At 39.5% G+C, this 10,811-nt stretch overlaps 3 protein-coding genes across 4 annotated transcripts in view; 2 read left to right on the forward strand and 1 right to left on the reverse strand.

Annotated features, from left to right (window-relative positions):
* LOC102205824 (serum paraoxonase/arylesterase 2-like) overlaps nucleotides 1-680 on the forward strand; it is a 4,583-nt gene extending 3,903 nt beyond the window's left edge. The window contains exons 8-9 of one of the 2 annotated variants that reach the window (XM_005738412.1): nucleotides 219-347; nucleotides 462-680. In XM_005738412.1, coding sequence (XP_005738469.1) covers nucleotides 219-347; nucleotides 462-623 — 291 coding nt within the window. In that variant the 3' untranslated portion in view covers nucleotides 624-680. Of the gene's footprint in view, nucleotides 1-195; nucleotides 348-461 lie in introns of those variants that run through there. The other variant, XM_005738413.1, reaches the window with a different exon arrangement.
* A 2,077-nt stretch (nucleotides 681-2,757) lies between these two features.
* Nucleotides 2,758-7,154, forward strand: LOC102206297 (serum paraoxonase/arylesterase 2-like). Its single transcript, XM_005738414.1, has 9 exons — nucleotides 2,758-2,917; nucleotides 3,152-3,219; nucleotides 3,433-3,488; nucleotides 3,587-3,752; nucleotides 5,226-5,349; nucleotides 5,670-5,870; nucleotides 6,105-6,186; nucleotides 6,733-6,861; nucleotides 6,938-7,154. Exons 1-9 carry the CDS (start codon nucleotides 2,835-2,837, stop codon nucleotides 7,097-7,099), a joined length of 1,071 nt encoding a protein of 356 aa, XP_005738471.1. The 5' UTR covers nucleotides 2,758-2,834; the 3' UTR covers nucleotides 7,100-7,154.
* A 37-nt stretch (nucleotides 7,155-7,191) lies between these two features.
* LOC102206591 (potassium channel subfamily K member 5-like) lies at nucleotides 7,192-10,811 on the reverse strand. The gene is made up of 5 exons (XM_005738415.1): nucleotides 10,373-10,811; nucleotides 9,731-9,842; nucleotides 8,364-8,530; nucleotides 8,112-8,280; nucleotides 7,192-8,031 (listed from the first exon to the last, which is right to left on the reverse strand). The coding sequence occupies exons 1-5, from the start codon at nucleotides 10,553-10,555 to the stop codon at nucleotides 7,328-7,330; spliced, it is 1,335 nt and encodes a 444-aa protein (XP_005738472.1). The 5' UTR covers nucleotides 10,556-10,811; the 3' UTR covers nucleotides 7,192-7,327.

Below are 10,811 nucleotides of genomic sequence, written 5' to 3' on the forward strand. Positions count from 1 at the left end.
TTTTTTTCACATTCTGTCTCTCACAGTTGAAGTGTACCTCTGGTGCAAATTACTGACCTCTGTCATCATTTTAGGTGGGGGAACTTGCACAATTGGTGGCTGACTAAATACTTTTTTGCCCCACTGTATATGTATGTGTGTATATACATACATATATATATATGTGTGTGTGTGTGTGTGTATGTGTAATTGCAGTCTTTCATTTCACATTTAACCAGTCTGTTGCTGTGGGTACACTCTGTGACAACGTCGAGGTTGACCCTGAAAATGGTGACCTTTGGTTAGGCTGTCACCCTAATGCATGGAAGGCTCTCATGTTTGACCCCAAAGACCCACCAGGATCAGAGGTCTGGTGTTTCTTCTTATTTGTGTTTCTTTTCTCACTCTATAACAGCACATGCACCCATTTGTAGAGATTGATCTGATTATGTTTAACATCTTATGATTTTGTATGTTTGCAGATCATCCGTATCCAGAATGTTCATTCTGATCAGCCTGTGGTTACACAGGTGTATGCAGACAATGGACATGTGATCATGGGCTCTTCGGTAGCCGCTTCGTATGGAGGGAAGTTGCTCATTGGCTCTGTGTTCCACAAAGCCTTGTGCTGTGATTTACAGTAGACAATGAAAGCAAACACTGCCACTCACTTTAACACATGAGAGGGGAAAAAAAATCTCAATTCAGGTGTTTAAAAGGACAAAAAAAAGGGAAAACAAATATTTGTATCTGTTCTCAACTGGGACAGTTTATACTGCACTGCGTTCAGCCTACAAAAGTGGTATTAGACACAGAAATGACTGAACTATCAAGATATTTGCTTCACTGTTAAATAATTGGAACAATTATGAAAATAATGTTTTTAATTTGATAATTTGTGACTGTCTGTATTTGGCTTTAAATAAAAGGTGAAATGTGAACTTTAATAAATAGATTTGTTGTGGTTCCACAATGAAGTTGTCCACTGTGTCCCCAGTAAGTAAATGCACATTTGTCAACATGGGTGGGGGGGGATGTTATTTGATCCATCACCCTTTTCACAATCATCCTCACCCATGAGGCAAGATCTGGCTTGGAGCTCCAGAGCGAGGGCGATTGATGGTCATTTTATATTTCTTCCATCTACAAATAACAACACCAACACTTGTCACCTTCTTGCTGATTGGATGGAATTAAAGAAATTGATTCTGTGGACAGGTGTGCTTTTTGTGATTGATTGCTTGAGTGAGTGTTTGTGCCATATGGGCGTGCAACCGTTCAGTGGGAGCCAGAATTCTTCCTGGGTTTTAGGGGATCATATACGTTTTTCACTCAATGACGTGCAGGTCAGTTTTAAAGTTGTATGTAGTGTGGGGTTTTTTAGTTTTGGGGGGGGGGGCATAGACTGTTTATGCCTTTGTAAGTGACAGAACTTAGGAATTCAGCAGGGAATCACATAACTGTTTCTCCCACTGTATACACACTGCCCCAAAAATAAAGAAAGAGATAAAGGAACACCTTTTAATTAGATTATAGCATCACATCGCTTCTGGGATATTGATTAGGTCTTGTTAATGAGATTAAGAACAGGTGCACTAGATGGACAACAGTAACTAAACTTCATGAGGGTGGCCTGAGGGCCCGACGTACTCTAGGGGAGGGGGGATCCCTCAGGACACCATCCATCATCTCATTAGCAGGATGTCCCAACATTGTCTATACTGATATAGATTTCACAAAGTTGTCCTTAGGCTTCTCGGTTATTCTCTCAGAAAGTTAATGAACATGATTGGTATTCTGAGTACTGCATTTCATAAATTGTGCCTGTGTGTTGATATTGTATTATACTTTAATTTGTCCACACATAATATATTGTAATAGTGTTTGGGGTGCTGTGTCTTCATAAAATTATATTAATTCAAAAGACATTTTTGCAGATAATGAATTTTTCAAATAGACTTTCCTCTTTTTGTAAAATACTAAATCTTGACAACATTTAATGTGAATAAATATTGCATATCTCTTTTTATGTATAAGTATGTATATTTAATTGGTGATTTACTAGTTGTTTTGCAACATTTCTTTTATGTCTTTTTCAGATGTACATACTTACTAAACAAGACACCATGGTGATTTTTATTTACCCTTATGCAGAAAGCAAAATACACATCAATATTGAGAACCTCTTTATTGGAACAAACTATCACCAGTTCTTCAGTTCACAACTGCATTTTATTCTTTCAAAAACAATTAAAAACTATGTTTATTTCTAATAGCACAAATATATATTTATTATATTTGTAAATGATTGTATGTAACTTGTCTGTTCCAGCTGCTTACCTGTTCATGTTATAGGGAAGGTGGTTGTTCTTATTCTTAAACTGTACATTATTGTTGTTGTTGATTCTTTTTGTGTGCAAATAAAACGAAACAGAAAAAAAAATACACCATGATTTTTTTCCAACTGAGATTTGATGGTAGCAGTGCACACGTACGTGCGGTGTGTTCGGATACAGTGTAGCTTTTAAGTTGTGCTGCATAAATAATCCATTATTCATATACCGTGTGTAGCTATGCATTTATATTCACTAAACTTTGTTTCTTTCTTTGGGCAAATATTTTATGTTATAAATATCCTAAAATTAATGCTACCTTGACTTGTTACAAGCAACAACAACAAAAAAGATCCATGTTTTCTTTTCTTTCTTTCTTTTTTTTTTTTAAGTCTTAGCAGCTGTTTCTAATTTTAACAGATCAAACTAATTTTAGCACTCTGTCTCCATCTTTGGGGCAGTTGTGTTAATGCACATTGAAAATCATGGCACTTCCATAGGTAACCCCTGACACTTATAAACATGGCTGCCATGAAGAAAGTACTACTTGCTGTTGCTGTTGCTGCCTTTGCAGTTTTCAGTGGACACAGGTTCCTTAAACTGAAGTAAGTTCTGTTCCGACAAGAAAATCTGACGTCATATGTCGCATTAAATTTGGGGATTGGCAGCACAGATTGTAAATGTTCACAGCTGTTGTTTGCTAAAGCACGTTGAAGTGTGGCCAATGTTTTCATGGAAAGACTTAACAAATGTATCCTTGGGCTTCTCAAGCAGACTTTCAAACTGTAGTACTGATTTGTACTGCTTCTTTGTAATGGCTCTGTAAACTTCTTCCGCAGGGAAATCATGCTTGCTTCCAGAGAGATTCCAGTGAAACACCTCAGCTGTCATTATTTGCAGAATATTGGTATGTAATCTTTGTATTCATGCTCATATCTTCGTTCTGGGGTTTGCATCGTGAAAAATCACGTTTAAACTGCGTTTAACATGTGGCATTAGCTGAAGGGTCTGAAGTTCACACAACTGTCTGTAGAGCATGCGTCACCAAGGCATGACATAAGACTGTGCTCTCTGTAAGGACTGAGAATGGGGAAAAATATTTATTGATTTGTTTGTACAGAATATGGGGCAGAGGATATCACAATACTGAAAGATGGACTGGCCTTCATGAGTACGGTATGTTATTAATTTCATGGGCAATTGTTTGTGTGATGACCTCTTGAGCAAAGCCCCACATTTAGAAAAGTTTCTAACATGTAGTGTTTACGGCTCAGGGGTTGAAGTTTCCTGGATTACATTCGTTTTCTGATGAACCAGGGAAAATGTATGTTTTGGATCTGCTGCACCCGAAACCCACTCCAGTGGAGCTGCAAATCAGCGGAGAACTGGACCTCAGCTCGTTCAACCCACATGGCATTAGTGCATACACTGATGAAGCAGGTGACGTACAGACCCGATAGAGGATGGATGAAATAATGGCATCAAATTTGTTATTATTTTAAATAACAGAAATATATTCAGGTCATTTTTTTCATTGTACCCTTATGCACGCATGCATAGGTTTGTAAAGTTAGAAGGCCTGATATGTTGTTTTAGTTTGCTTTTTTGCACACCCACGTGCTACACACAGTACTTGTATTTACATAAGGCAGATATACAATGTAACACAGCTTTTAACTGCAGCTAATTTTGTGTAATATTGTTGTTTCTCTGGAAAGTCTGTGAGCCATGTTGTTTGTCGTCATTTTTTTTTTGGGGGGGGGGGTTATTTTTTGGTATGCCAGTAATTCTGGACTAAATGACATGAATGGGTCTTTGAGTGGTGACTGTGCATTCTGTCATAGTACATTTAGGGCAGTATACCTTACACTGTTACTGTGACTTATAAATGAACTAAAGTCGTCTTGGTTAAGTCTCTACAAGCTTTGCACATGTAGGTTTTGGAAATGTATCTAATTTTCCAAATGGATCTTCCCAGACTTGTTCAGGAACACGTCTGAAGCTCCTCTAGTATTGTCTTGGCTGTAGTCTTTGGTTCTTCATGCTGAAGGTTCTCCATGGCCATAGGCTTAAGACTTTTGTACCTTCATCCAAGTTTTCTTCAAGGACTTGCCCCTTGCTTCTGAACAACACCCCCTATAGCATGATACTGCTAATATCTTTCACTGGTATTAGCTTGGTGATGTTCACCGTAGTGTCTAGTATAAATTTTGGATTCATCTGGCTAGTGATTATGTGTTGCATATCCATCTGCTTTATGAAACATCCTATTGTGTGGACCAGTCTTTTCTGGAATATTGTCTAAAATGAGCAGAATACTTTGTATCAACAGTGTGAGATGCCAAAGGTTAAAGGCCAGTGACAGTGAAATGCATAAAGAAATTTGGGGCCTTATGTTTACAGCTATATTATTAATAATTTTAATTAATGTAATGATGCAAATATGATCAGTATTTTCGTTGCCTTTATTCATTTTACTTGATAACAGGTTTTGGATAAACGAATAAGAGGAGGCAGTTACATTACAGTGTCTTTGACACATATCTGAGATTTTCCTATATGTGCCAAAAACATCTCTGTGTAGTAAAAGTGAGTTTTGTGAGGCTTTGATATTTTGTCTGCATTTAGTTTGTCCCCTTACTTAAGCATAAGTTCCTGTTGGGTCAGGCTATAAAAAAAGTAAATTGCTCCTTACTGCTTTAGGGAAGGAAAGAAGGTGACAATTTACTATGAGTCTGCAGCCTAAATTGGTGTATGTGCGTGTCTGCCTTTTCTTTTTTTTTTTTTCTTTTTTTAAATAAGCTATTTTAGTTGTTGTTTATTTCCCTGAGCACAAACATGACTGAAACACTAAGGGAAACCTACATTTCCTCCACACAGCAGGGTTGACAAGACTTTTCTTCTTCTCTGCAGATGACTCTGTGTACCTGTTTGTGGTCAATCACCCTCATCACAACAGCCAAGTAGAGATCTTTCGTTATGTTGAGGAAGACACACTCGTGCACATAAAAACCATCACCCACCCCTTACTCCACAGGTATGAACTGTATGAGAAACCTTTTAATGCCTTATTTATTGGGGTGGCTGTGGCTCATCCCATCATGTCCAGCCTGTGTGCCAAATGTCCTTGGGCATGATACTAACCCCAAGCTGCTCTCCGATGCATCCATCAGAGCATGAATGTATGCAAATGTTAGATAAAAGCATAGGGAAAAAAAGTGCTTGTGTGACTGAGGCACGTTTTATAAAAACACTTTGAGTGCTTGTTAGAGCAGAAAAGCATTATATAAGAACCAGTCCACATTTTACATTTAACAACACGTCTGCATCCATTTTTTCCCCCCCCATGTTCTTCAGTGTGAATGACATTGTTGCAGTCGGAGTGGAGAGCTTCTACGCCACAAATGACCGCTACTTTCACAGTGATGCACTTCTGCTTATTACTGTCTTTTTGGACTTAACCTGGTGTGACGTGGTGTTCTACAGTCCACACGAAGTGAGGGTGGTGGCCGATGGTCTGCGGTCCCCAAACGGCATAAACATATCTCCTGACAAAAGGTTAATCTCAGTTCGTTACACCAATCAGTGATCATGTATGTGTTGATTGAGTTAAATGTCTGTTTTATTTCAGACAGAAATACAACAGAAATAACAGAATACATTGTAAATTAAGTGAAGACATCGAATTGTCATCCACATCTCGATATAAAACACAATTTAGATGCTTGAAAAGGAGTGGGATGAGATTTACAGTTTGTTATTGTAACATGATTTATTTTTTTTTAAACACAGGTACATATACGTTTCGGATATTATGGATCATGACATAGATGTTTTTGAAAGGCAAGAAGGGGAACAATTGAGGTACATCAAGGTAATAGTGTTTTGTATTCTAAAGTCAGAAAAAACAAAACAACAACCCAAAACTCTCATATCTGCGTGCTAAATGTGAAGCTAAGCCCAGCCTAGTGTTGCAGTTTTTACCCCTCAGCCGTGAGAGGTTGAGGGGGTATTGTCATCACCCCGTCCTGTGGGCAGAGTGGATGCCCAAGTGGAGAATGAGGTGACGTACGATACCTTAGGTGAATCTAGTAAAAACGAGTTTAAATCTCAATGACCTCGAGGTCAAAGATTAACTTTCCTGTAGCCTAGAATTTTAAAAATGTATACCATAGGTACATCTGCTAGTAGGCTGAGGGGTATCAGTGACAGCTGCCTGTACATTTTTCATAATACTGTAGCTTCATATTTAACATGTAGACATAAAAGTAGCACTAATCGTTTGAATTCTGCTGAATAAGAAAGAAGTTCTGTTGCAAGGAAAAAGAAAAGAAGGTTGGATTGTTGCTTTAACGTCATACACAAGGACAGAATAATCAGGTTTCATTTACAGCATGTAAACAACATGTGATGCTTTCAGTCTGTAGCTGTTGGATCACTTTGTGACAACATCGAGGTGGACCACAAGACAGGTGACGTATGGCTGGGTTGTCACCCAAATGCCATGAAGTTGTCAAGCTATGATCCTGAAGATCCACCTGGCTCTGAGGTTAGTTTGTTTAAAAATAAAATAAAAACATTGCAGCTAGATTTTTACCTATTCATTTTATGAATGTGTCCTTCAGGTGCTCCGGATCAAGAATATTCACTCAAAGCAGCCAGTGGTGAGCATGGAGTACGCGGATGATGGCCATGTCCTTATGGGCTCCAGTGTAGCAGCTCCTTATGAGGGAAAGTTGCTTATTGGCTCCGTTTTCCACAAAGCCTTATACTGTCTTCTAAAATAATGCCGTTGATCACTGTTGCTTAATGAATACAAATGTTGTAAAGGGATGAAAGAATAAAAAAAAAAAAAATTAAACATGTTTTTTGCCATTTATAAAAAAATAGTGACCTTGTAAGACAGGAAACCATTCGACTGTCAGCTTTTGTTCCTGTAGATGCCATATGCAGTGTCATTTCCACATTTTGTTCTCTCGGTACATTAAAGCAGCATACGCCTTTGGACAATTCTTTTACCCTTTCTCATCGTTTCCCAACAGCAATTCTTCTTCAGCCACCTTGGAAATCCTAAACCTAGTCTCCCCCCCATCAGGATGCTCTACAGTTTCCTCTTCTATTTTGGCAGGTCCACTGAGGGCAATATCACAATCTTCTGAGTCAGCAGCACAGCTGTCCTTTTGTTCCTCGTCAGTTTCCACACGCACTTCAGGGTCCCCCATGCTTTCTTGCAATAACGGGAGCATCTCGTCTTTTATGTCATTGTCCCCCTCGGCCTTTGCATTGAGGAATACTTCGCTGATACTGATCATACGTCTGCGCCTTGGAGAGTGCTCCAAGTTGTGGATAGAGGTGCCGTGGAGGTCACTGCAGCTCTTTGAGCGATTCATTTTGTCTGCTGGCGCTGGTTTGTGTCTTCTCATTCCAATCTCTTTTATGACAGTATTGTAGTCTTCCTCCTTTTCAGATAAGAAGCCAAAGATGTCAACAACGTTGGGCTTTACATTCCCATGTGGCTTGTCCTCTAAAGGCACTAGCTCCTCATGATAGAAGTTTCTGTGCCTGCGTTTTTGCCATTTTTTCTTTAGTACTTTGGAAGCGTCAACTACCATGTGGACATTCCAGCTGAAGAACAGGGACAGCCAAGCTAGGCCCATGCAAATCCATAATTCTTTACCTACTATGTAGAGGCGGGGGTAGTTTATGTCTGGATTTACGCCTAAAATGAGAGTTATGGGCTGAAATTACTAGGATATCCTCAATTCAGAAATTCAAATTGTGCCAAATGTAAAAACCTACCTGCCACATAATCTCCAAAGCCAACTGTTGTGAGTGTGATGAAAGAGAAGTAGAAACCTTCTAAGTAGGTCCATTGTTCCATGGACATGAAAACAAACGGCGGAATCACCAGATGCACCAACAGCCCCCATAGAAGGAACAAGGCTATACAGGTATACTGGACTTTTTTCTGAAAAAAGAGGAAAAAAAAATATTATTTGACATTGAAACTTCATAATTTCAGATAAACACTAATTGTTAGTCAGACCTTACCACTGATATGCCTTTGTCTATCATCACCCCAGACAGACGCTTGGCCCGGTCTCCAAAGAATGAACCCAGCTCACTTATCCATACCAGACACAGAGGGATCCCACACAGACCATAAAGGATGCAGAAAATACGTCCACCTTTTGTCCTGGGGGCAATATTACCATAACCTGTAGATACAGTGAGAAAATATTCAATCACACCAGTCCATGATGTGATAAGTATTTTAGGAAGATTTTCCTCTTCTGTTTGTTCTATCAGGGTCATGGGGAGGGCTGAAGCCCATCCCAGCTACCACAGGGCGAGAGGCAGGGTACACCCAGGACACACTGCCAGTCTGTTGCAGGGCTAACACAGAAAAACAACCATGCAACCCTCATGAGCAAGCACTTGGCAACAGCGGAAAGGAAACACTCCCTTTTAACAGGAAGAGCCTTCAGCAGAACCAGGTTCAGGGAGGAGCAGCCAACTGCTGTGACCGGTTGGGGGTGAAGGGAGGAAAATAGGACAAAAGAAACACTTTGGAAGAGAAGCACAGATCAATAAAAGCTAATGATTAAATCCAGGGTGGTGTATAAACACACAGTGAGTTAAAAGAAAAAAAGTGACTGAAGAAAAAAAATACCCTCAGTGTATCATGGGATGCCCCAAGCAGCCAAGCCCTGTTGCTGCATAGCTAAGGGAGTATTCATGGTCACCTGATCCAGCCTTATGATAAGCTTAAAAGGAAAAAAAAACAACTTTCCTTTTTGATAAAGTGTAATCTAAGTGTAGGAAAAGTAGGGAGGGTGTCTGTCTCTCTGCTGCTTTATATATGGAAAACAAAGTCCTAGAAGACTCTTGAACTAAAAAACAATGAGGATTAGGATTTACCGTCTCAGTTATGCTCTGGTTTCTCTTTATAACGCTCTTTATTGGACATTTTGCAGGAAAACTCCAGTGCACAAACATTTCAGATCCAAATCACGATAATTTCCCAACTTTTGGGACAAAGCATTTCCTGTTCTGAAACAGTCACAGCATCAGAGTATAGCTTCATCCCTGTAGTAACTGTTGTGAAGCTTATAATGTGTCTTATAAACAAACAATCACAATTAGGCCCAGAGAAATGCAGCTTTTAGTGAAGAGGCATCGTGTTACATGAATATTATCCCAGCCTATCCAGCTTCGAATATGAGAAGCGGGGTACACCCTGGACACATCGCCTGCCTGTGGCAGGGCCAGACATGTTGTTAAAGCAAGTCGATTGGGCGTTCCTGAGTCAACCCTATTGCCAAAGAAATGGCAGCAACCAGAAGAAGAAGAAGAAGAAGAAGTGGATGCTATTACAACATGAACATGAAGTGTGTCAACTTCTGAGTCTTTCATACCTATAGTGGTGACAATGGAGGCAGCGAAGATGGCAGAACTCCCCCAGTCCCACGGACTGCGATCCTTGTCCCCGGAGATCGCCACGCCTTGCCCGGCAGCCTCTGATACTACCTTTAGAAAGTTAACACAATCAATCAGTCCCAGAAAAAAAACAAATCTAATACTTCTGCTACTACTTTACTTCTTTATTTGTAACCGAATAACTGGAAATATTTACAACTCCTTATTCTTCTCAAAGTCTTAACTAAAGGCTCAGGCTACCGACGGGCACGCGTTGTGCCAGCCTTTATGTTTTTGTTCTGTCCTTGATGTTGCATGCCTGCTCCACACGCAGCGCACACATCAGTGTTTTGTTTGAAGTTTCACAACTTTTCTGTGCTGTTAAATAAGAGGATTTTCACTTCCCCCGCTCCCTCTGAGAATGTTTAGCTTGATAGTTACTCTTTACACGTTTGCATTTCTGTTCAAAATCACGTAAAACTGGTTTGATACATCCGGACATGTGGCGGCAACGACATTTTCCTTTCCTTTCTAATGTCCACGCTGGAATGTAAGATAAGCAATACAGTATGTAACGAAATGAAGCCTCTGTAAACAAAAGCTTGACTTGTTACCTTTACATAGAGATGGGTTCATCATACCTTCAGTATCTCAGTCAGATTCTCTTTAGTCAAGTTAAATTTCTTCAGAATGTCTTCCTTTTCTTTGACATAGAGGTCTCTGGCTGATTTCCAGTTTTCTTCTTCAAAAATTTGGAATATCGCGCCTCCAATCGACAGATAAAAAATTATACACGAAGTTAAAAGCGGACCTTTATCAGCCATATTAAAGTCATAACTTCAGTCCGAGCACGCTGACTAAGTCACATTCCCGCAGAGGGCTGTCCTAATCCCACCTGGCCTCTTCCTGGTTAACATAATGGGTTCACAGCTGAGATGGAATTAAACTCAGAACAAATAAAAAACAAAACATATACATGTAAAAATATATGTATGTGTCTTCTAATTAGATCAAGTATAGAAAGTCTTAAAAAAACAAAACAACAACTTAAAAAACCCAAAACAATCGGTCCTGAGTTAC

This window comes from Pundamilia nyererei, unplaced genomic scaffold (assembly GCF_000239375.1).
Source record: "Pundamilia nyererei isolate P.nyererei 1_Seehausen unplaced genomic scaffold, PunNye1.0 scaffold00084, whole genome shotgun sequence".
NCBI classification, from domain to species: domain Eukaryota; kingdom Metazoa; phylum Chordata; class Actinopteri; order Cichliformes; family Cichlidae; genus Pundamilia; species Pundamilia nyererei.